Source organism: Telopea speciosissima, chromosome 7 (genome assembly GCF_018873765.1).
Source record: "Telopea speciosissima isolate NSW1024214 ecotype Mountain lineage chromosome 7, Tspe_v1, whole genome shotgun sequence".
NCBI lineage: Eukaryota > Viridiplantae > Streptophyta > Magnoliopsida > Proteales > Proteaceae > Telopea > Telopea speciosissima.
This window is the reverse complement of record NC_057922.1, coordinates 24,101,046-24,127,122: the sequence shown is the minus strand read 5'-3', so window position 1 is coordinate 24,127,122 and position 26,077 is coordinate 24,101,046. Positions and strand designations below refer to the sequence as shown.

At 39.2% G+C, this 26,077-nt stretch overlaps 1 protein-coding gene, 1 long non-coding RNA gene and 1 pseudogene across 10 annotated transcripts in view; 1 reads left to right on the top strand and 2 right to left on the bottom strand.

Moving 5' to 3' along the window:
* Positions 1 to 19,288, top strand: part of LOC122669282 — a 28,270-nt gene extending 8,982 nt beyond the window's left edge. For 8 of the 9 annotated variants that reach the window (XM_043866017.1, XM_043866022.1, XM_043866018.1 and 5 more), the window contains 11 exons: positions 7,268 to 7,405; positions 11,264 to 11,364; positions 11,887 to 12,000; positions 12,376 to 12,596; positions 14,261 to 14,319; positions 14,402 to 14,587; positions 14,690 to 14,813; positions 14,886 to 14,944; positions 16,282 to 16,427; positions 17,961 to 18,128; positions 18,862 to 19,288. In XM_043866017.1, coding sequence (XP_043721952.1) covers positions 7,268 to 7,405; positions 11,264 to 11,364; positions 11,887 to 12,000; positions 12,376 to 12,596; positions 14,261 to 14,319; positions 14,402 to 14,587; positions 14,690 to 14,813; positions 14,886 to 14,944; positions 16,282 to 16,427; positions 17,961 to 18,128; positions 18,862 to 19,164 — 1,619 coding nt within the window. In that variant the 3' untranslated portion in view covers positions 19,165 to 19,288. Of the gene's footprint in view, positions 1 to 7,267; positions 7,406 to 11,263; positions 11,365 to 11,886; positions 12,001 to 12,375; positions 12,597 to 14,260; positions 14,320 to 14,401; positions 14,588 to 14,689; positions 14,814 to 14,885; positions 14,945 to 16,281; positions 16,428 to 17,960; positions 18,129 to 18,241; positions 18,346 to 18,861 lie in introns of those variants that run through there. The other variant, XM_043866025.1, reaches the window with a different exon arrangement.
* On the bottom strand, positions 1,864 to 13,786 carry LOC122669283. The gene is made up of 3 exons (XR_006333987.1): positions 13,653 to 13,786; positions 2,536 to 2,540; positions 1,864 to 1,877 (listed from the first exon to the last, which is right to left on the bottom strand). It is a non-coding gene; the product is annotated as an uncharacterized LOC122669283 (long non-coding RNA).
* Positions 19,289 to 24,971: 5,683 nt separating the features above from the next.
* LOC122668376 lies at positions 24,972 to 25,956 on the bottom strand (annotated as a pseudogene).
* Between the last annotated feature and the right edge of the window lie 121 nt (positions 25,957 to 26,077).

Sequence of the window (26,077 nt, the reverse complement as noted above, 5' to 3'; positions counted from 1 at the left end):
GGTATGACTTACCTGAAGACCGAAAGATGAGACTGGCACGTACTAAACTAATTGGTTCTGCTCGAGAATGGTGGCGTAAGACAAAGAGGGACATGGAACGTGAAGGTAAAGCACCTACCAACTGGGAAGATATGAAATCTGATCTAAAAGAGAAATACTTGCCTAGACACTACAAAGCTCAGATGCAAGATCAATTCAACTCCCTTTGGCAAGGGAATATGACTGTATCCAAGTACATGCAGAAGTTTGACTCTCTTTCATCCCGTACTGATACCATAGAGAGTGCAACTCAGATGTTATCTCGATTTCGGTTGGGATTAAGATATGATATTACTAGAGCTATTGGCATGGCAGATGTTCTAGACATCAAGGACTGCTTTGAGAAAGCATTGAAGGCTGAAGACCTATTGAACACTGCTAGAAGGTTTGGCTCTACTGCTGTCGACACCAAGAAATCTTTTCCAGCGTCCAAACCAACTAATGGATACAATAGAAGTAATAATGTCACTGCTGGTTCTACACGGGCAGCCCCCTACACTGGCAGCTCTTCACGTGTGGACAAGGGCAAAGCTCCAATGACCACCAGTGAATCAAATACTTGTTATCGCTGCAATGAAAAGGGACATTATGCTAAGGACTGCCCACAAAAACAGAGACCGATTCATGTAGCTGAAAAGGAAGAAGACAGCCCTGAAGATTTTGATGAACAGGGTATTATGCCATAGTTATCAAGGCGGCAAGGCGACCACGGCGTTTGAGGGCCTTCATAAGCGCCTTGGCGATAGGGCGGCCACAAGGCGGCGCCTTGGCGAACAAGGCGTTCTAGTATTCTTTTTCTTATATAACCATTTTATTTGGTACAAATAGCATATTACAAATTATTTAATTCTACTTTGCTAAATAAATATTAATGATTCAAACCAATGCAAGATATTCATAAAAAAAACAAATTAACAAACTAAACAAATGCGAGATATTCATAAAAAAAACAAATTAACAAACTAAGTTCATCATATTATCATAGAAATATAGCATATAAATGTGGAACTACATTATAAATTATTAAATATAAAGAATAAAGGGTTGCTAATACTTACCTCTATGATGCCAAAATGAGTGCCTAAGCAGTAGGCCCTAAGGCGGAACAACAGCATAAGAATTGCTGGTGGGGGTGGAGAAGCCGCACTATCATATCATGATTTCGACAAAATAACAAAATGACGTCTATGATATGTATTCACAGGTCCACATTGTCTCAGGATGAGGATATATCATTCAATTTATTATAGGCAAAAGAAATGAGGATGGAAAAATAAAAAAGAAAAGAAAGAAAAGAACAAAGTGCGTCACAGGGAAGGAGAAGGAAGAAAAAAAATTGGAAAGGAGGAGGAGGAGGGTGAGAAGAAACAGAAAAAAAAATCGATTATCAGTAGGCCTAGGCAGTAGGCCCCAAGGTAGGAATCGCCGATGGGGGTGGAGGTTGGAGGAGCAGCAGCAGTAGCATAGAAAAATAGAAGAGAAGAAGAAGAAGAGTAGAAGGTTATTTACCTTGCTGGAAACTTGGTAGTCGGAGGAAGCTTCATCGGAATCAAAGCGGCCGGCAGGAGAAGACCAATACCGGAATTGATGGAGACTTGGAGTTGTTCCTTCACCGCAGGTTTTTCCTCCCAAACAAATAACGAAGATGAAAAGTCGAGGGTTTCAGTTTTGGACTTTAGTTGAAAAAGAAGAAAAAGTCTTTTATACCCTTGATAACATGTATCTCAGTTTAGATAATACATACACCAGCCAATGAAAAGTTAGTAAATAGAATAAAACAATAAAAATAAATAAATGGGGTTTTTATAGTATTGATCCAGCATATCTCAGTGTAGATACTCCATATACACTTTCAAATAATAAGTTAGGAAATAGAATAAAAAAGTAAGTACATAAAATAAATTTAACAACAAAAAGCGACCGCCTTGGTCACAAGGCGTCCTAAGGCGTCGCCTAGGAGACGCCTTGGTGACCAAGGCGGTCGCCTTTCTTACATACCATAAGGCGCTCCACCGTCTTGCTCCCATACTTCTGCCTGGACGCCATGTCGTCGCCTTGGCGACGCCTTGATAACTATGATTTATGCATTACCCCCTGAAGATGATGATGATGGGGCTGCTTATTTTGATGACTTGGGTGATGACCTTGAAGATTCCCGAGGTGTGCACGTAGTAGCACGTATATTAAGTGTTGAATCTAAAGGTGAAGATTGGCGACGTAGTTGCATCTTCTATACTCGCTTGCGAGCAGGTGAGCGCACTGCCCAGATAATTGTTGATAGTGGTAGCTGCGTTAATGTTGTGTCCGAAGACCTTGTGAAGAAGGCTAATTTGAAATTTGAGAAGCACCCGATGCCCTACAAAGTCTCCTTATTGAATGGGAATAAGCTTGATGTGAACAAGAGATGCTATGTTCCCTTACAAGCCAAAAAATATTTAGAAGAAATTTGGTGTGATATCATTCCGATGAGAATGACTGATGTTCTGCTAGGAAGACCATGGCTATACGACAATGATGTTGCTCTCCTAGGAAGGAAAAACCTGTGTGTGTTTCAGCATAAAGGAGAAGAGATCAAGTGGTACCCACTTAATTTGCCTACAGAAATATGTAAACGTCGTGTCATGCGCACTAATCAGAAGGGGACAGAATCTGGAAATAAATTGTTAGCAGTTCCACAGAGAGAATTTGAACAAACCAGCCATGATACATGCCTGGTTCTTGCCTTGGTGACTCAAGAGGTTGGTGCTCAATCTGAGATGAAGTTTGTACAACCCATCAAAGATTTGTTGCAGGATTTTTCAGATGTAGTGCCAGAAGAACTGCCAACGAGTTGCCACCACTCAGAGACATTCAACATGCCATTGACTTGGTACCTGGTGCGATGTTATCAAATCTGCCCGCCTACAGGATGAGCCCCTCTGAGCATGAAGAGCTTAATAAACAAGTTGGAGAGCTTCTCAAGAAGGGATTTATTGAAGAAAGCATAAGCCCAGTGCTGTTCCAGCCTTGTTGACACCAAAGAAGGATGGTTCGTGGCGCATGTGTGTGGATAGCCGAGCTATCAACAAGATCACCATCAAGTATAGGTTCCCAATTCCTAGGCTTGATGACATGTTAGACATGCTGTCCAGTTCTAAGATCTTCTCCAAGATTGATCTTCGCAGTGGATACCATCAAATTCGTATCCGGCCTGGAGACGAATGGAAGACAGCCTTCAAGACCAAAGATGGATTGTTCGAGTGGAAGGTTATGCCCTTTGGCCTGACGAATGCACCTAACACTTTCATGAGAGTCATGACCCAGATACTTCGTCCTTTCATCGGTAAATTTCTTCTTGTTTATTTTGATGATATTTTGGTGTACAGTAAAGACCTAGATGAGCACATAGACCACCTGAAACAAGTTCTCAAAGTACTCCGGCAAGAGAAGTTATTTATCAATTTAAAGAAATGTTCCTTCATGCTGCCCAAGGTTGTTTTCCTTGGCTTTATAATATCATCCAAGGGTGTTGAAGCTGATCCAGAAAAGGTTCGAAGCATTGTTGAGTGGCCTATTCCGACGACATTCACTGAAGCATGGAGTTTCCATGGTTTGGCTTCCTGTTACAGGCGATTCATTCGTAATTTCAGTGCCATCATGGCACCCATAACAGAATGCACCAAGCAGAACAAGGGTCAGTTCGAATGGACAGCAGCTGCTCACAAAGCCTTCCAGCTGATCAAGAAGAAGATGACTGCAGCTCCAGTACTACGCCTGCCCAACTTTGACCATATTTTCAAAGTTGCTACAGATGCTTCCCATGTTGGTTTAGGCGGAGTTCTTATGCAGAATGGGCATCCTATTGCATTCTATAGTGAGAAACTCAATGATACCAAGACTCGGTACTCTACTTATGATATAGAGCTTTATGCTATTGTTTAGGTCTTGCGGCATTGGAGACACTACCTTATTGGCAAAGAATTCGTCCTGTACATTGATCATGAGGCACTCAAGCACCTCCACTCACAAAAGTCCATTAGCACCCAATATGCTAAATGGGTTGCATACTTACAGGATTTCAACTTTGCTCTCAAATACAAGTCTGGAAAGGAAAATACAGTGGCTGATGCACTGGGAAGAAAAGTCTTGACCTTGAACACTCTCTCAGCCCATGCACTTAGCATCGAGCAGATCAGAGACGAGTATGCTAGTGATAAGGACTTTCAAGTCCTATATGCTGATTTGAAGCAGGGTGGACAGCACCCTAAGTACTCATTACATGATGGTTATTTGTTCTTAGGAACCCGACTGTGCATTCCCAATTAGTCCTTATGACACCACATTATAAGGGAGTTACATGGAGGAGGTTTAGGAGGACACTTCGGGAAAGATAAAACCATCTTACAGGTGACTGATCGGTACTATTGGCCTCACTTGGCCAAGGATGTGGATCATGTAATCAAGCAGTGCCGAGTTTGCCAACTAGCTAAAGGTACCAAGCAAAACACGGGCCTCTATTCACCATTGCTGAGCCCTCACCAGCCATGGGTTGATCTCAGTATGGATTTCGTACTTGGTCTACCCCCTACCAGAGAGAGATTTGACTCCATCATGGTGGTTGTTGACAGATTCACCAAGATGGCTCACTTCATTTCTTGTCGAAGAACACTTGATGCCTCCCACATTGCCAAGCTATTCTTCAAGGAGATTGTTCGCATCCGTGGGTTACCCAGTACCATTGTATTCGATCGTGATGTGAAGTTTATGAGCTACTTCTGGAAGACTCTATGGCTGAAGACAAACACCAAGCTTTTGTTCTCTACTGCATCCCATCCCTAGACTGACGAACAGACAGAGGTAGTCAACAGAAGCATTGGTAATTTGCTGCGGTGTTTGGTCCGAGATTATGAGAAGACGTGGCCCTCTATCCTTGACATTGCTGAGTTTGCATACAACAGCTCCGTAAACAGGACCACTAGTCGTACTCCTTTCGAGATTCTCCTTGGGATACAGCCCCGCCGCCCGATTGATCTCATTCCCTTACCCCCTCAAGCTCGGGTAAGTGTTGAAGCCGATGAATTCATTCGCCATATCACCGACGTGCATGCAGATGTTCGGTGCAAAATTGCTCTCAGTTATGATCACTACAAGTCCACTGCCGACAAGCATCACCGGTTTGTTGAGTTTAAGCTAGGAGACATGGTCATGGTACGGATGAATCCAGAGAGACACCAACCGGGTGTCAACAGTAAGCTCCATCCAAAGAAGATGGGTCCATACAAGGTGCCGAAACGTATTGGACCTAATGCATATGTTCTAGAGTTGCCTGATGATATGGGCATAAGCAATGTTTTCAACGTGGCTGATCTATACTTGTACACGGGGCATCATTCCGATGATGGCGATTCAGAGCACATGTTGCGGCTACGCCAACTGAAGCCACCTCCAGAAGATGTGATTGAAGAAGTTCTGGATGATATGCACAAGACGACTCGTCAAGGCACCGGTTATCACTCTTTCCTTGTCAAGTGGAAAGGTCGCCCACGCCAGGACAGCACGTGGATCCATGCTGACGATTTCAAGAGGCTCGATCCGGAGTTGTATGATCGCTACATGGCATTCACCCATTCATCGGAGATGAATGTTTCTAAGCCGGGGAGAGCTGATGCAGGTCCAAGTTCACGCAGGAAGAAGAAGAGCAGCCTTTGATTTTTGTTGGAGCCTTTTTTTTACTTTTAGGGTTAAAACAATCTTTTTATATTTATTTTTCTTAAGTTCTCCGTCCACGATTTTAGAGGGATAAGTGTTTATTTATTTTATTTGTTTAAGCTTATACTCCTATTTAGAGTATAAGTAGAAAAGATAATGTTAAGGTTCATAAGATACAATATGGATGGCCCAAGACTGGTTTTTAGGTCTGGGCACCTTGACATCTAAGACGATTGGTCACCTCGTACCTCAAGCTGCCTTGTCACCTTGACAACTATGCCTTGTGCTTTCTCATCCAGCGAACTCTTGCTCTTTCTGAAGCAACAATCATAAATTGTTATATCTCATTTAGTCTAACTGTTTCCATAGGTTCTACTTGATTAGATCACTATATTAAGAATCAAGCTATATCATTTCACTAACTGCTGCCATGATTTCCTAGGAATCTTCTATAAGCATGTATTAAAATGATACTTGGTTACTGTTTGCGATAATTATTTTTTGACTTACTATAAATAGTAAATATCTCGTCTGTAGAAATAGTAAATTAACAATGCTACAATTAAGATGCTCCTACATCTATGCATTTTAAGATTTCATTAACTGTGGTCATGGTTTTAGTGAGAGAATGATGGAAAAGATCACCTTTGGTTTCGGTTCCTAGGGGCAACAATGAAATGGTTGGTACCCTCATGGTCCGCAGCCAAATATTTGAAATGGGCATCTAATTTCTCATAAGCAGCTTGTATATTACTTATTACCAGATCTTAACTATGCCACCAAATAAACAGCCCTACTGAGGAAAACAAAAGAAAATCTGATGGGCATTTAATAAACTAGTGGGCTGTGGTCGCACTTCAACTGTCAGGCCAGCTAGTTGGAATATGGTTTTGCAGACAAAATAGGCCGAGGTTTTCAGGAGGTTGGGATTAGGTTTTATTTGAAATTTGAAGACAATATTAGACATACGTATAAAAGAGACATTGGAACTATATAACGGGTCCTGAAATTCGGTTTAGCGTCTTAGATTTGATTTGCTTGAGACAATTAAAGGATCAACAAGTAATAACAGCGTAACTAAGCAAAGTTGCAAAAATACAGGAAAAATATTATAATCAAGTCTCCCTACTGGATTAAATGTTCAAGGTTCTCCTGAAGAAACATCATCTATAAGTATGAACTCAGTTCAACAAAGAAAGTATTCTCTCCTACATTAAACTAACTGTGAAAAAGAGAAGGTGACTTGAATCCAACATTGGGAGGGCAGACCCAGAATACTCTGACAGAGTCATTCCACCAATATTGATCTTTCTGGACTAATTCTTTCTCGGTTGAAGAAGTTGTCCCATGTGAACTTTTTTTCTTTTCAAGCCTTTCATCATAAAACTAGATTTGACATTTGAGAACAGTGTGCATGTTGTTCATACGTATTGGTTTGGTAAGGATGTTTGTTTCTTTTCATCTTTTCTCATAGATGTGTTGTTTTGAGTATTCGATATCTCTAACAATTTGCGACTTTCAACTTGTTTACTATGTGCAGCAATTGAGGAATTATTGCTGAAGAATGAGGACACGGCAATTGTCCAGAACTTTAAAAGCTCTCTAATGAAGCCATCTGGGGTCATTAAGGAACCAAACTTCTGTTCTTCTTTGCGAAACTTTTTCCTATACTTTCCAGGTTTCGTTTTCCAATGAATGACTCCCTGTCTTTTCATTTAATTGCAATTGTTAATTCATTTGTTATAGAGATTGTATACATTTTAAAATTTTCATTGAAGCTGCTTCTTTCTAAGTAGTTTTGCAGCTCACTGCTTCTACTTTTGCACTTTGAGCCTTTAGCCTTTATCTCCCTTTTCTTTTTAATACACTATCTTAACTAATTTATAAAAAGAATAATGATAATTATGGATGTCTTTTTGTCAAGTGAAGCATTTCACTCTAAAAAGGGCGTACCCCGTGCATGAGGCTCCCGCCACTGCGGGGTCTGGGGAGGGTCATACTGTATGCAGCCTTACCCCCGCTTCGCAGAGAGGCTGTTTCCAGAGACTCAAAGGCTCTCTTTGGCATAGTTTATATTTATATTTATGACATATTTATGAATAATGGGTTATGGGCTATAAACAATAATCGCTTGGTTACTAGTAGACTTAATAGATTATATATATGTTTGGTATGCTTAAGTGAAAAATATTTAATTAGGGCAAGAGATCGCTATCTGGGCCTCTGGAACTTGCACATGCACGCTGGCCAATGGGCGTGCACGCGCAAGCATCGCCTTGGGAAGGATATCAGCCTTTCCATGGGGTAGCGCGGTACTTTCACGCACTTCTGTGTCTAGGAGTAGGAGCCACATGGGCCACATGTCGGTCTTTTCTCCATATTATTATTATATTGTTCATATATATAACAAAAGCCTTCCTTTTATATTATAGAATATAATATTATAATATATATAGTGGTATATATATATATATATATATATATATATATATATTATTTTATATTAAGAAACTATATTATATAGTACATATTATATAATATAAGTGTTGATGTTTACTGTCGGGGAGCATGGTTCCTACACACACCATGGGGGCCAGTGATAGCATTGGCATCATGGGGGTGGCATTTCCACTTTTCATGGGGGGTAGGGCGGTCATTTTGCGTTTTCCCCTTTGTCTGGGCGTGGGTGATACACTCCCCCACAGAGAGAGAGAGAGAGAGTGACAAAAGAGAGGTTTTATTCTAATTTTCGTTAATTTTACCCTTTTATCCCCACTTAAGTAGTAATTCTGCACATGTTCACTAATGGGCATCCACATAAATAAACATTAACAGTTTATGATGATAAATCATAAACAACTCTCTAGCTGTTTATGAATTTTTGCTTATATTGATTTATTTTAATGAGAAATAGGGGTTATATATCATACCAAACGCATCTATTTTTGTTTGTGTCATATACATAAATTTAAACTATACCAAAAAGAGCCGAACTCGTGACAACTTGGTCACAATGGAGCAACCTTACTGTTGCACCAAGGCAACCCTCTGAAGCAATTCACTTTCTGTCTATATTTTGTTTTTGACTTGCTTGTGAGGCTTGTGTCCAAGGAAACAGGATGAATAGGATTATTTCGAGGTTTTAAAGCTTTAACACCATATTAAATCTAGAAACAGGAGAGTCAAAAGTATGAGGAGATTACCTCAACATGGGTCTTGATATGTGCTTCATTAGTTCACATTGTTAAAGAAAAAAAAAAAAGGGTTATAGTGAATGTACCATGGTACACTCAGTCACTCTCTATGCCTTGCAATATTCCTACAAACTGATTTTGTATTTAATAAGGTAGAGTTTGATGTAGATATGAAATCTATGGAGCAAAAGAGGCTGCTCTAGGTTAACTATGAGAGGGCATATGAACCAAATTCATCGTAGTTGCTTAGGTTCCTCTAGAGGCCATTCTCAATGACTGGATCTGTTCCTCTAAAAAAGAAAAAGGAAAAGAGAATCCATTGACTAATATTTTGAAGGAGTTTAATACTGAATTCAATGAAGATGTGTCTTGGTAGATTGAAATCAAGGTTAATGGTTGGTAGAAGACAATGATGATGATTTATTAAATCTTTAGTTGTTTTATGAAGTCTAATTACCACCAGAAACTTATTATTTTTCACTCTTACCATTGTCCTATCCCATCTCTGTCTCTCTCTCAGTCAGGGTTAAAGTCGTTCAGTGTAGAAAGAAATTGGTGAGGTATCAGGTTTTCACTATACTAAGATAAAAAAGGACTGAGCATATGGCTGTACGGATGATGACCCATCATTGAAGGGGGCTTTATCTGCAACTTGGGTCTTCCAATGGAAGGTTTTCTTGGTCCTGCAAAACTAATTGTTAGGTAAGAAGTACAGATTTCTGGGAGCCCTCCAAGTTCCGATTATATTCATGAGTGAGAAAACAGTTGCGAGCTATTGGAAATAGTTGTTCAGGGTTTTTGTGTTGTCCATGCAGAACAGCTCCCCATTTCCTTCTGCTTTCTCATTTGCTTGAGACCCAGAAAAAGAGTTTGGTGGTTTATGGTACTATATAGTTCTATATTAATAACTGGATTTTGGTTGCTGAAAGTCATGTGAAGTTTAATTTCCTTCTTCGTCCTCTTCATGGATCTGAATGTTGCAATCAGGAAATTTATATTCATAAAATGAATTTGAATTAGATGGAGATGTTCAGGTGGATGAGTATTGAGACTTGGAGGAGAGAGCTGCAAATATAAAAATTTAAGGGAAATTAGGTATTGCAGCAAGATTTGATTGATATAGTTCATTCTTGTTGAGTGAAGACGAAAGAAATTATGTGATGCAAGATGAAGGTGTTACAATGACGATGAGAAAAGAAAATGAAGTGTTAAAGTAGGAAAAAGAAAACATGGTTGCTTATATGATTTAGTAGAATGTGTAATACTTGTTCGAACAAATTACTTGTTTGTACAATTTACTGATTCTTTTTCTCATTCTCTAAGCAATTAGTCCATAATCCATATTATTATAAGTTTTCTTCTGTACTGTCTTGAAATCTTAGAAACTATTTATATTGGTTTCTTAGTTGTCAAAGCGACTAGGCGACCAAAGGCATTGAAGGGGTGCCTAGGCGACAAAGCGCCTCCTGCCGTCTAGGCGCCCTAGGCATGCTGCATGCAGTACATGTCCTATAACAATGATAATTTTATAGAATTATGCTTATATGCAACATAGGAGCCATATCAATGCAATATGGTATAATCATAGCTGTAAAGGCATCGCCTAGGCACTGCCTAGGCATCCAAGCTCTTTCTTGGGTCCAAGGCGATAGCATGCTTTGTTGACACTGCGTGAGTTTATGTTGATTTATGTTTATTGTTTTGTGTATTGATGAATATTCTTATTTTATCCTATGCTTTATTTATTAGATGTTGATTTTCTCATATTAGGTTTATACCTAGTATATTAATATAATATTGCATTGATATGGCTTCTTTGTTGCATATAAATATAATTATATTATGTTAAATTATCATTGTTATATTACATAGTCATATACTGCATGCCTAAGGCACCTAGGTGGGCACCTTGGGTCGCCTAGTCGCCATGACAACTATGGATATAATTATGCTAGTAATGATCTAATATGAGAAAACCAACATTTAATCAATAAAGCATAGGATATAATATAAACTTTTTCATTAAAAAAAAAAAAACAAACAAAGCAATAAATATAAATCAACATAGACTTGTAAAGTGTTAAAAATAGACATAATACATGGCGTGCTGTCACAAGGCCACAAGGTGACAGCTAGGCATCCAAGCCGATCGCCTTTTTTGCATCAATCTAGGCATGCTGTCACGTTGGATGCCTTGACAACCATGATCTCTTTTTATTTTACTTCCATTACATTTTTTAAGTACAAAGTCTGGAAAAAGGCTGTCTCTTGTATGACATGAATTGCAATTCTTTAACTGATTAATTTTAGAAACTAATAATTTCATTTTCTTATGATTTCAGGCTGCATATCTGTAGATGAAAATGGAAACCGCTTGTTTCTCTCAGACATCAATCATCATAGAATTATCATATTTGATGCCGATGGGAAAATCTTAGATTGTGTACGTAGTAAAGCTCTTTTTGTCATCTGAATGAATTTGATGTAAGCATAAGCTCTATTGTTGGGGATAGTGAAGCTGATTCATTTTAAAACATGATCCTGCTATTTTTTTCCTAAGATTGCAAAAGCAATCATTTTCTTAAAATGTCAAATATCACTCAGTTCACCGTCTAAAATTCCAGTGGCAGGTTGTGTTTTTGTACTTTGGATGTCACTGCATGGATAGAAATGGTCTCAAGCTCTATTGTGTTACTCTTCTTCTTTTATCTTCCAGGATCCTTTATATGAAAATATTCTACCCCTTTAGGTCATTCATCTGTCAGGCACCCCCCCCCCCCAATTTTTTTTTTCAAATAATTTATTAATACATCGAAATTATATTGCAATTTTGTGTTTATGGCTTTCATTCCTCTGGCCTTTCCTCAGTTATTATTCTTTGTTGAAACTCTCAGACATTTAAATGTCTGTGAAACTGTAAGACATTTTAATGGCTTATTTCATACTAATCTATTTTATTTGTTAGATTGGTTCTTCCCCAGGTTTTGAGGATGGTGAATTTGAAGATGCCAAGTTGTTGCGTCCTGCAGCCTCCTCTTATATGGCCGCTGAGGATTGCCTGTATTTTGTGGACTCAGAGGTCTGTTTCAGCTATGGTTCTTCTATGAAGGATTCTTTATCACTATTGTCATCAATGATTACCATATAGCATGTGTGCATGTTTGGAAATGCCAAAAATAAGTCAATGGTGACTATAGACACGACTTTTTGTGATTTAAAGGAACATATGTCCCTAGTCAGAGTGGAATAGGATTTTTGTAGCTAACTGCTAATAGTTAGGGTAAGGCTCAGTGCAGTTGAAAGAGTTAAAAGGAACTGAATTGTTTATAAGATTATCGCTAAATATTCACCAGCAAGTTCTTTTCTTATGTGTTGGGTTCTAATTTTTATTCTGTTTCTGCCAGCAATTTTGTTATTTATAGTATATACTTATGTTGGTTTTCTCTTTGGGTAGAACCATTCTGTCAGAAGAGCTGATTTGGTGGGGCGGATTGTTGAGACAGTTTATCCCAAATGTGGCACTGATAAGAAAATTAGTAGCATATGGAGCTGGATCTTAGATAAGCTGGGGATGGCAGAAGTTGCTCAAAAGTCTGATGAATTTGATATGGAATCACTAAATTTTCCTTGGCATTTGATGGGATCAGGTAGAGACTTCTTAATTATTAACCGCAGGTAATTCGTCTACGTCCCAACATAACTTTATCATGTTTTTTTTTTTTTTCTTTAAATTTTGTGCTTAAATTTAGAGTCTCTAATGAAAATAAATGGATGGAGCTCCATTACAAATCCCCCAAAAGAGAAGGGCTCCGTATACAAAAAGTAGTAAGTACAGTTGATATAGTTGATTCGCACTTAAAAAGAGCTAACAAATTGATCTTCATCCATTATGGGATCATGAACACCCAAAAGTTTCTGAGTACAAATTTTCAAGCGTAGGGTAAGCATCAAATAATGGAAGCAGAAGAGAAACAACCCAAGATTCATATGAATGCAATAAGATCGCCTTAATGAGTGGGTTCTTTACATGTTAATAGTCTTTCCCTTACTCCTCAATCTATAAATCGGCTAGGGGGCCAATGTCTTTGAAGTTTGAAATCATGCTGCTATGCCCCCTTATTTCTCGGTGAAACTAAAAAATAGTATTGAAGGACTGGTAGATACTGGTTTGGAGGACTTTAGGCTCATGATGATCTTCCCACCAGTTAAAAAAAAGGGCGTACCCAGTGCACTAGGCTCCTGCCACTGCAGGGTCTGGGAGGGTCATAATGTACGCAGCCTTACCCCCTTTTGTGGAGAGGCTGTTTCCGACTCGAACCTGCGACCACTGAGTCGCAATGGAGCAACCTTACTGTTGCGCCGAAGTCCGCCCTCAATCTTCCCACCAGTTAATTGAAGAAATCAGAATCTGGAACTAGGAAGTATTTGGTAATTTTGAGGAAAGGAAAGAAGAGAAGGGTAAGGCAGGAACTAGTCCTTCTTGACGAGATGGAGGATAGAGATTTGGGTGAGAATGAGATGGAGGAAACATTTATACTGATGTGTGGATGTCAAGTTTCTGGAAATAAAGAAATATGTTAGGGAGAAAATTCCCATCACAAATGGATAAAAGAAGTGATGGCAATATTAGATATTTCCATCAATGTTATCAGCTGTTTGTGAAGCCATGGTAGACTGTGACATGGCTTTGGCTTTTGGGGCCTATTTTTTCCCTTTTATCTGTGTGTACACAGATCTGTTAATACCACATTCTTGAGTCTTTATATTTTGGGCCTTTTACATTTATTGTTTTCTTGTTATCGTCACATATATGCATATTTTCCAATCTGCACAGTTATAAGAGAACTGCATTGATGATTCTTTAATGATTGCATTATGTCTTTCTAACTTCTTTTTTCTAGACGCTATGGACCAGTTTGTGTGGAACATTGAAATAGTAGAAACCAAAATAGCCAGAGAATTTTGTGAGGAAAAAAGTAACATCCTTGATCCTTTCCAACGTCCCAAATTTGTGCTACTTTATCTTAGGATTTTTTAGTATGGCCAGAAATTGAATGTGATGCATGGTGGGAGTGCTGACTGAGCATATAATATCCCATAAATCAATTGGTGAAAATTAAAAAATAGCAGCACCTGTGTCCTGTGTTTTTTGCTTTATGGCTCTGTATTATAGTTAAATCTTTTGATGGATAATTAGAAATCCCATTCAGAAAATACGAGTGGTTTAGTAAAATGTTACAAACTTGCTTGACCTATTTAATCTGGCATTTCAGATGTCTCTCCCGATTCTGTTGGTGCCATATCTCGACGTGTCCCTGATTAATTGCTTTAATTTGCAGCTTTGAAACTCTATGGATTATGGATTTAACTTCTGGGAAGATCAAAGAGGTTGTCAAAGGTTTGGGTTTACCTCAAAATTTTCTTGTATTCTTCCTTATTATATATTTTTATCTAATATTTTATCTTTTAATTTCCTAAAGGGTTTCCAAATATTTTGGAGATCTGCGGGGAGATGATCAGGGAGAAAGGGTCAACCTTGAAACATATAGTTCATAGTTGTTTGCAGCAGAAGATAGATCATAATTGTTCATTAGATGGACTTCAATATTGTAGCCTGATGTCATCATTTACTGCCTTTCAGAATAGCATAGTATTTTGTGACACAGGTAAATAAGCTCTCAATGGGTTCTTTACCTTTCGACTTAAATATATACTTCTTGTAGTTCATCTAGGTATTCATTTCTGATAATTTTTGTATGTTGATGAAGTTTGTCAAAGGGTTTTGAAACTTGACAGAGGATCTGGGATCATCTCAAACCTCCAATTTTCTGACTTTGGTGTCCTTGGATTACCATATTGGTTGTCTTGCCCTTTGGAACATGTTTTTATTCGGTGAGTATGCTGAAAAGGGCAATTGAGTACATTTTTCTGTATGTTTTTTGTTAACACCTCCAATGTTAACAGGGCTGGTGCAAATCAAGGATCAACAGTTGATCATTTCCAGTGTTTCAGTGTGCTGCCGGGTAATTGACCATCTACAGCCTGAGGTTTTCTGATTTCTTACCCTTATCTGAATATTCTATGGTCGCTATGGGTTTTTTCGATCATTGTTTCACTAGCTACTTCTTTCTTGGGAGGTAAAATGTAAGTCCTTTAGTAATTGCTGTGTTTCAGGAGCAGATGATTTGATATATGACATGTGAAACACTCGTCCTTTTCTTGAAGGCTGGAGAAAGCTGACCAAAGTGATGGTTATGGTCGAACCACCATAGTTTGAAAACTGGAGCCTGGCATCAATCCATTTTTGGTGCTCAATTTCAGATTTTTCCCAGCTTAATGCACTAGACGGAGTAGTTGCTCTGGAGCAGGGCGGTCTACGATCAGGGATCAATGCATGTATGAACCCTAATAAATCCCGAAGGTCTAGTCTAGAAAAAACCTGGATTTGGTTGGGTTAGGCGGTTGGTCAGAGGAAGAAATGATCGTTCGTTCAAGGCAAAATCCACTTCGCTTCTTTTTTCGTAAATAGACCAAGTCCGAGATCTTCCTGAGAAGCTTTGGAAAAGAAGCCCATGATTGACCAAGGGTGGCTGGTAAGGAATAGCACCCTTATATTAGGAAGGAATAGAACCAATTGAAAGAGGATTTACTATGAATCCACAGATCCAGAGCTAGGGAATAGGGCTAAGAGAAACTAAACAAAAATCATCGAGAAGGCTAAAAACGCAACGTTTAACATATATTGATCATGAGTGGTGGGCGGGTGTCAGGCACAAGCTATGCCATCCGATCGAACGTCTGATTTAGTGTTGGAGAGTGGGGTCTTTCCTTGATTGGTTTCTGCCAATACACGAGGAACTGTTTAAGTAGCTGGTTCTGTTTTAACCCAGTTCGACCAGCTGTTTGGTTTTTAAAACCATGGATCATAGTATCAGACAAATTGGTCCCGTGCTTGTTTTCACATGCTCCTTCTAAGTGAGCTCTAAGATGTTTTTCCCCCCTTCAAATAGGAAGGAAACTTCAATGTCAAATCAGATCGGTGTATGACCAAGAGACTTTATTTATTTATTTTTCTCAAACAAGAAGGAAAGTGCAATGTTTTTTTCTTTCAAAGTAGATTGATATATAACCAAGTGCCATGCTACCCTATTTAAGTACTTGCATAATTCCTCTATTGAATTGTTCTCATTTGATATTTTTCTTTTTCCTCTACATCTTTTGGTTTTCTATTGTAAAACTTGACTGAGTGGAGATTACTCTAGAAGACAAGTGCATGCTTCTTTACGTGATTTCCAAAAGCTATTTAATCAAATTCCTTTTCAGGTTTCAATTATTGATGACTTTCCTGTTTATTGAACAGGTAAGTGTGATATAGCTGTGAAAGTCAATATCCCAGAGGATTCTATGCTCGCAGAACCATTGCAAGAAGGTTGTATCTGGCGACAAGCAAGAGGATCTGCTGCTGAAATCTCTGTCTCCGATAGTGTTGCGACATCCTCAGAGAAGGTTTCCCCTTGCTGAGAAATTCTTCTTTTTATTTATCATTTATGTTCTATAGGTGAGGGATAAATATATCGATAAACAGAACAACTACAACCTCATAATTACTGTCAGAAAGATTTTGCCATGGGACCAATTAAGTTCCACAGAGAATCCCTCCCAAATGTTTCTTAACTGCCTGATTCTCATCTGCCTCGATAGGGGTATTCACCAGAACGAGATGTTCAAGGCTTATATGGAGAAGGTTTCCCTAATAATATCAGATAGTCCTGAAGTGCTAAGCTTTTGCTTATACTTCAGAAAATTCTTAAAAGTCTCGTGGAATTAGATATGAGGTTTGATCTCATCGGCAAGCTTCAACTGGAAAATGGCAGGAGTTAATGCCCTGTCTTAATCTCTCATTGATAGCCTGAAAACACACAAGTGACATCATGAAAGATGTTTCATGCCGCTGACTGACTGAAAGATGTGTCATGCCGCTGACTGACCTTCATTCTAAGTGAGCATCTGTCAGAGTTCAACTTAATCTCATAGTCACTGGATTTAATCCATAATGCTCAGTTTAGAGGAAGAAACTGAGGTCCATGACACTGATAGTGTATCTCGCAAAATTTAGTTAGGATTGGCACCCTTGAAGCCCTTTGAAACTGATACACCACAATATACCTACTCAATCTGGGCGTGACGCGTGGAATGATCCAAACTATAAGTGACCGTGCCACGACCGGGATAGGGCAGACCACTAGCGAAATGGTTATACTGGTCTAGACACGTCAGCAAGATCAGTGGAGCATTTCCTAGTGGATGAAAGCCAATAACCGTAATTCACGTGCGAGAAGATCCCAGATCCCGAGATCTGAGGAGGGAATTCCTCTTCTTGGAAGGGTTTCCTAATCTGAGCATAGGGGGACCGCCTTACCAGGAAGGAAAGCCCTTTGGCGAATCCAAGGAGGATCAGAGAAAGGGGATTGGGAAGAAACCTGTATAAATAAGGGCCCTTGCACCCATGTAAAGGGATGCTTTGATCAATAGAGAAATCAAGAAACATTAAAGAGTGGTCTTCGTTCTCCATAATCTTTTCTAGCCCAGGCTAGCTTGAAAGTTGCAGTGTTTGGGGATTTTCCTCAAGCAACATTCTTTGTGCAACAGAAACCATGGCCCAATTTGCAATTGTGAAACGATGACACTAATGACGGCTTGAATGAAAGGCTCCTTATTTTCAAATAATCTGCTACTCCTCTCAGCCAACAATCTCCGCGCGACACACCACAGGATATTTTCTCTTTTTCCCAACAGAAATGAGCGTTCTGTTGCATTATAATTTATAAAGTGGATCACATCCCAATGGCAGCCTAACCACAGACCATATTGAAGAAATTGATCATGTACCGCAAAAGCTACCTCACTATAAACGAGGTGGTTAGTTGATTCCCATATTTGTCAGATAATCAAGTATGGGATTGATAACTTTTTCTTATCTGCATAAGTTGTATTGAACTTGTAATAGTATCTGAAGATCTTAGTTTTGGGTGTTTGCAGGTTGGTGTTGCTCAGCAGTGGTTTGATGAGTTGGATAACCTTGCCTTTTCAACTCCTGGTTCAGAATTAACTGTCCATAATGAAAACAAAACTCAAGACAGAAACTTTGAAGAAGCAACCACTGTGCACATTGATTCTGCTGTCAACTTAAGTCCTGGAACTAGTGAGGTATACCTAATCCATGAGAATCCTTTGAGGTTGCAATGTCTTTGAAGTGGCTATGTAATTGCCGAAGAGGATTCATGAATGATTCATATTTCCTTCTGGTTTTACAATGCAAGATAAGAACCAGAAAGTGAAACGACTTTGGCTTAAGAAATGATGTGTGAAAAATGACAATGGTTGTCTTGAGAAATGCTTTTCTACTTATCTGCATATTTTGTTTAAAAAAATCCCTGTCTTGAATCAAATGAGAAGATGCTGTCTCCTGCTTCATGAGTAGGTTTATCCTTTGGCTAGATATGTATGGTGTTCATGCTGAAACCCCCTTGACCTCTCTATACCAATGATTGTTGCCTTAAATCAAATTCTCTATATTTTTTTTTTTTCTGGGTGAATAATTCTCTATATCTTAATGATTAATACATGGGAAAAGGCTGGGTAAGCGGGCGGCTTACCCAGACTGTGTCTGTCTCTCTCCCACCCCCTATGGAAATAACCCCCCTGCCGTCTCCATCCCACCCTTCCTATTGGGTACGGCCACCAGCTTACCTGGAACTGGTGGCTTACCAAACCCTCTTCCATAATATATTTACATTTCACAAGTTCTTTTTATGTAAGAAGTTTCCTTTTATGGTTTGGTTTGCCACAACTAGCTCAACACAATTCATGTGTCTTTTTAAGATTGTAAAATCATTATTTTGCAATCAAGCTGATCCTTTCATTTCTAATCCTCATCCAGGTTACCATATATGCAGTGTTATATTTGAAATTGAACAGAACTTGGAATGTCGATGAGGTCCCTCAAGAGGAAAAAGCAGGAAGGATGGTAAACATCTTAAAGAATGATAGAATTGGAAAGCAGGAAAGAGAAACATGCATACAATATTTGTTAGAAGCAAACAGAGATCTTGGAGAAGTTGTGTTCATAAAGCCTCTGCATCTGAGAATAAGGTTGGAATGTGGTGACCATCCAAGAACCGATACATCAAAAGAGACCATATTGACAGATTCTAAGATTGAGGTTAATGTATCTCTAAATTAACTGTCATGTTCCTATTTCAGTGATTGATTTTTAATTTTAATAATGAAATTTTAGTGTAATTGATTAAAGTTAGTGTGTAATTTTATATGTAAATTACTTTTCTAATTATTTTTATTATTCATTTTATCACCTCTTGAGTGAGGGTGTTTTTGTAATAGCAGCTCTATCAATTCATTTTGACTATTTAGCACTTGTTCTGTTATGTTGAGATATTTTTTTGATCAACAAGACAATTTTATGTTAAGCCTGTGTTTGGAAGCCAAGAAAAGAAAAGGTGCGCCTCCATATTCTCTATCATTGATTCTTCTCACTAGAGAATCTACCTCTTGTTGAGCCTCGCTCGTTACAAGCAATGAGATGTCGAGAAGTAGGGAGGGGGCGACGGGTTGTAGAGAACTGGGGCGGGGGTTGCAAAGAAGGGGATGTGGGGCAGGGTTTGTTTAGAGGGGTTGGGGCGACGGAGGAAACCACAAGGTCGTCGGTTTGATCCATTATGTACCGGACGGATCTAGGGTTCTCTTAATCTCCGGCGACCTCCATGAACCACAATTTCGAGAGAGAGCTACAATGGTGTTATTTGAGTTCTGGATGAAATTACATTTTTACCGTCAAAATATTGAACCATTGTGAGCACGTGTTCAATAAAAACAGGGTTATAAAACGCGAAATCGAGGATAGAATTGGTCATTGGCAATTCTGATTTAGATTGGAATCGGCTCCAAATCGGTGTTCAAGAACTTTAGAATCGGTCCTCAGATCTAAAACAGGGAATTTCTAGGGTTTTGGATGTGAAATATGAATTAATCGTGTTGGATCAATTACAATTGGTTTCGATCCAAATCGGCAGATTCACCGATTTGATTGGTGATTGTTAAAAGCAAAGCCCGAATAAAATCTAGTGTAAAATAGGTTGAAAAAATGTTGAATATGAATTTTGAAATATCTCTCGAACTATATTTCAAGGTTTCTGATTCAATTGCTTCTATTTTTCAAAAAAAAAATTTATCCTAAATTTGTACCGAACGATCTCAAAAATTGAAATCACTTCCCGAAATCAAAATTGAAATCCAATAAAAAAGAGCCTTATATACTGTAGATGCTAGTTCATTCCTTCATAGTTCCCCATAGGTGTTGCCGAGAAGAGGATGCAGAAGGGGTGGGGAAGAGATAAGGGTAATTTAGGAATTTTGAATTATAAGATAAGAAAGAGAGGTGGAGGGGTTTTATTTTAGGGAAGCAATTTTCTGTCCGGGAGTGTGGCCTACACCAGCACTCCTATGTGTCTGTCTCTCTCCTTAAAACAAGGGGGTAGAGGTATCTTTTCAAATAGGGAAGAGAGATAGATTCATGGGAGTGCTGGCATAGGCCACACTCCTGGACAAAGAACTTTCTCCCTTAAAAGAAGGGGAAAGTTTTCATATACGGTCGTTCCTTAAAAGAAAACAGAAAAAGAAGTTTTGGACAAGGAAGTTCAAGTAGATATAAGGAAGTATAGAGGAATGATACTAATTAATTAGCTCAATTTAGGGAAGTAAATAAGCTTGGGTTTTATGAGCAAGTGGCATACGAACCGCACCATTGAGGAGCGATGAAAGGGTTTCATACACAAGTTAGGGGGGTTATTTCATGTTATGAGAGATAGAGAAAAGATGTAGACGGAATAACGTATAGAAGTCGGAGTGCTCTCTTCCTATTGAAGAGGAGACGAAAGAGATGGACAAGAAAAACAAATAACATAACGATGCTTACCATGAAGTCTAGAAGTTTTCATGTTTTAGCTTCGAAAACGCATTTCTGTATTGATCCTTTCTAAAAACTTTTTGATTTTTGTTGTTCGTATGTGTCTAGAGGCAACCATCTTGGCAGCGATGTATAATACGATTAACCTTGAGATTGGCTGGTTAGGTTTGGACACATGAGAGATAGAGAAAGCGTGCTCGCTAGTATACCCTCTCCATAACAGGGTCAGGATCCTCTACCTATGTGGGGACCTCCCCACATGTGATCTCGCCCGTCCATGTGGGATCCTCTCTCCCTCTAAAATGACCTCCTTCCTATGTGGGGAAAGTCCACCACGTGGGTAGAAGATCCGGACCCATCTTGGACTCTCTCTCTCCTTCTCTATTGATTTTGCAGACTGTTGCGTCAAGAAACTCGTCGGAGCGTGCTGTGCCTGCAAGAAGAGATTAGCAGAGAGTACCAGGTGTTGCCGATGATCTCACTCTGATGCTTAAGTTAGAACTCTAAGCAACAGATAATCAAGGTTGAATTCAGATGATCGTGATGAGTGTTACCTCCCTTACTTAAGGTGGGCGATGGGCAGAATCATGTCGTAATAGGAAAGCTGGATTCCCGGAGTGGAGTGAGAACGTTTAGGAGAGATATGGGGGATAAGGTTTATCCATAACTTCCCACGCGCCTGATTAGGCGCAACGTGGGTGAGAATCTCGGGCCATTTTGGCTCATGGCAGGTTTTGCGTTATTTATACGAAGTATGGAGGTCGCTCCTCCTACTGGCTGGGGCTAGGCCGTTACGACCAGGGTGCGCCGTGGCCAACCCTGACATGGGAACAAGTTGCGCCCTCAGGCTACGGTCAGCGCGTATCTCGCTTATCTACTCTCGCACCTGATGAGGTCGCTCCTTCCTGCTAGGTGACTGCTCGCTAATTCGCGCACCATTTAGCTCGTTCTCGCTGGGAGTGGTCTTTTGACGTATCACAGACTAATGGTAGAAGGGAAACAATTCAAATTTAGGAAATTGCAAATGCAAATAACAATGGCTATCCTTTACTGAGTTTACTCATAGTCTCATAGAAAGAGATCATAGAAAGAACATTCCTCAACACTTTAGTATAAGTAGTAACTTATGTTCATTGAGAGTTGAACTCGATCATAATAAGCACATTCCAAATTAAGGCAGCACAACACCTCCCTTCTTTATTCATATCTAATTTTTTATGTATCTAGCTAGCTATCTAAGAAGAGTAAGTACCCATATCTACATACTAAGTAAGTCACCTAGTCTAGAAGACCGAGAAGGGAGGCTATTGAGTTGTGCTTTATTACTTCGGTGGTTCCATCGTTTAGGTTCACGGTTTCTCAACATTTGATACTGGAGAAGCCTTATACACATGCAGGTCCCTTGTTGTGAGGCTTGTAAGCTGTAGTAGTGGTAGTGGTTACTACTGGTGCCGCCATGTGCTCTAACGCTGGCCGTGCTTTCTTCCCCGAGGGGGGGGGGATTGTGGGGAAGAGGTTTGTATTGGGCCAAGCAGGGAGTGGTGAGAGCCACCACCACACCCAATAGTAACAACACTACCAGGAGATGGGAACGGGAAAGAGCCATCTTTGCTTGGGGGGTGGTTTCTTGCTAAAAAAAAAGCACACTAGGGCTGCCTTTTATAATTGTTTTGGAGCACTATCAACTGCCACGTGTTCAGTGGATAAGCATATTCACATCAACAAAATAGGGGTAGGCTTAAAAGGGCTATAATTGAGGCGGCTAACGGAAACATTTGGTCCATTTTAGCGTTTATTAACATTTGCAAAATTGGGTCCCACAAGTTTGAAAAACTGCCTAGTTTTCTATTTTTTTGGTAAACCAAGACTGTCCGGTTACAGTGGCTTGGAGCGTGGTGATGACATGATTTGATGACATGAAAGTATAGTGATTTGCCGGAAGAAAATTCAATCATTCAGGCGTATCTAATGACGGTAAAGAGCATCTAGGGTTATTGTGAAACAAAACCCTAATACTTCCTAATTCGCCCGTAAATTATTTTCTTTGATTTTTTCCAGCCCTCCCATCAGTTTTGGGTGTTGGAGTGGGATCATCAGCTTTTACCAAGAAAAAGGAGTGTGGGATCATCGGCTCATGTGCCGACCTGTTTTGATAACATGGTGTGGACATTATATATGAGAGACAAGGTTCCTAAGTTTTAGTGTTTTACATCAACTCACTATGATTTATGGGGTAGCATTTAAATAGTGTCTTATTGAAAAGTTATGTGTAGTAGAAATGAAGATGTTAAGATGGATGTGTGAAAAATTAGGAAAGATAAAATAAAAAACAATTATATTGGAGATTTTTTGGAAGTTACCCAGATCAATGACGAGATCTAATAGAGTCGTTTGAGGTGGTATGATCATGTTCAACAGAGGCCTATGGACATCTCAATAAAGATAAATGATATGATTCCGATTGAAGGAGCTAAAAAAGCACCTTAGGTTTAGAGAGCCTTTATCATATATATAGGTGTGGCTTTTCCTAATTAGGTTTGACTAGGCCAAGTCACTATGTTTTTTGAAAGGCAGATTTAGTCTAAAAACTTGGTTTACCAACAAAGTGACACTTATTTAATACTTTAAAAAAGGATTTCTTATTGACACCCCCTAGGCTGAATAGATTTGCAACTTCAGTTTCTTATCCTTTGAGTATATCATACTTTATTTTATCAAAAAAATTTAAAAAAATATGTTATACATTTTTTTTCCACTGATGTTAAATATCTATCATTTCACATGTATCTTGGAACATGCACAAACAATGATAGCTTTTAATAATTACATAATGATAAATCATTTTCAAATTATCTTTAAAAAAACCCCATTTATTTATCTAACTTGAAGAATTTTTAGGAATAAGAAAAAAAAGGCAATTAAATGACAATGTCAAGTTCAAAATACAGGGGTGTCAATTCCAAGCATACACCGACAAGCCTGACCAAATCGAACAGGAAATAACACCCAAAATTGATCTGGTCCATTTGTTAAACATGTCGAGCTCAAATCCGAACCGTTTGTTAAATGTGCTTGGCTCAAGCCCAGACTTTTAATTAAACATGCCAAGTTCAAGCCTAAACCAAATAACAGACGGTCATCCCCAATGTAGAGGTCCAACCCGACAGTCGCCCGACCAATGCTGAACACCCAAGAGTCCAACCCTTTAAAAGCCATGCTAATTTCTTAATCTAACCCAAACCCAAAAGCCATAAAGCCCAAAAGAGCCCAACTTTGGTGTGTTTTTTGGCAGAATAACTCCACTCATTAATACTTTCTACTTCCTAGGCTCCCAACATGGCAACAATGAACGATCTTTCCCTTGCAGCCTTGCTTTAGAGCCTATTTTCAGGCATGGCAACCCATTTAGAGATAAATGGCTTAATACTAATCCTATTAAAGAATGGTACCCGACCACCTCTTTATAAATGGGATCATGCTTAACATACGAGGACTAATCACTTAAATGGACCGATCATGATGAGGGAACCAAAAGTCAGGGGGGGGGGGGACCGATTAGGCCCAACCAAAACCGGCCTGGACTCATCAGTTGGCACCCCTATAAATACACCTACAGACTAAAGAAGTATTGTTTAGGGATTGAGCTCCTCTCCAAGGAGCCCAGCACGCCCAGGGTATATCCAGCCATTGGGCTGTGCCGTATACATTCCTAGGCGTGCACCAAGATGTGTGCGGCATAGCTCAACTCTTGGATACATATTGAGCTCCTCTCCAGGGAGCCCAGCACGCCCAGGGTGTATCCAGCACCCCCACCCTCCAAAAAACCTTTCTTCTTCAGTCTCTCTTTGTAAATCACATACAAAAACAGAATTGATTTTTTGATTAAAAAAAAACAGAATTGATTTTCTGATTAAAAAAAAAAACAGAATTGATTTAATTATGTCAGATTTCACATAATAGTATTTTAATTTATCCAGAGGACCAAAACATGATCAACCTGCAAATTACAGAATCTTCATCGACAGTTTGGGTCAAACAAGAACACAATGCAGGTTTTGTATCAGAAACTAAAAGAATAGGCAGTTTTGTCTTTGGATACCAAATTTGTAAGTCTTGCTAGGCATCCAATCGAAGTCCCTGTCTCCCCCAAACCCATACTTGTTTCTGTAACCTGGGTAATCGTTCAAGCTGAAATCTGACTGATCTATCAAATGAAGACCCGATTGTAAAGCCAACTTCTCAATCTCCCATTCTTGAAAAAACCCATTTGTCTTATGTACTACATGAACTTCTCCTGCATAAGATAGCATTTTCTGTGCATTTCCAAAAAAATACAGTAACAGCATTTGGTTTCGCCTAAGAACAAAAAAAGGAAAAGTTAATATATTTGTACTCTGTTTTCCCTCATTTTTCATTCTTTTATGGAGGGATTCTGAAACTTACTTAATATGTTCTGCTCGAGGTAGGCTACTGTCAAAGCTTGTGTGAGGGAAATTGAAAACTATTCTATCGAATCTCATCCCTTGGAAGGAATAATGGTCGGCCATTGTTGTCGCATCAACCCCATGGATTACATTGCAGCCTCTTCTCAGTAACTGAAAATGTTTGAAAGGGCATCCTTGTAGTTCTCTGACAAAAACCCTGCAACCCACTTAAATTAATTTCATTGTTCACACGAACAGAGAGAGAGAGAGAGAGAGAGAGAGAGGAGAAGGTGGGTGTCCCTAGAGAGTCCAGAGAAGTGGCAACCATGTTAGTAGCAAGGCCAAAAGCCATGGCTAAGCAAGCAGAGAAGGAGAAGTTTCCCTCTCCCACTAACAGTATTCTGTGAAAACTGGAATAGTGTTTTATCCATCTCCCTCCGTTACAGTCTTCAAGAACACACCCGCTCCTGATGAATTCTTCAAGTTTGTCATCTTCATCGATTCTTCTCCTCCAAAGATCGATAGGTTTCTGAAGATGATAAAACCAATCCATTTGCTCTTCTTTGGGGGGTTCTTTTCTCACGGAAATTGCAAAAGAAGAACTCTTGAGTATTTCGACCACCGGCATTCTTGATCTTGAGTATATTTGGAAGTTACAATTCAAATTCAAATTTTTTGAAGATTTAGAAGTGGCGACGGTACATTGGAAGATGAAAAGACGTTTCCTTCTCGGCAAAACTTTCTGCATA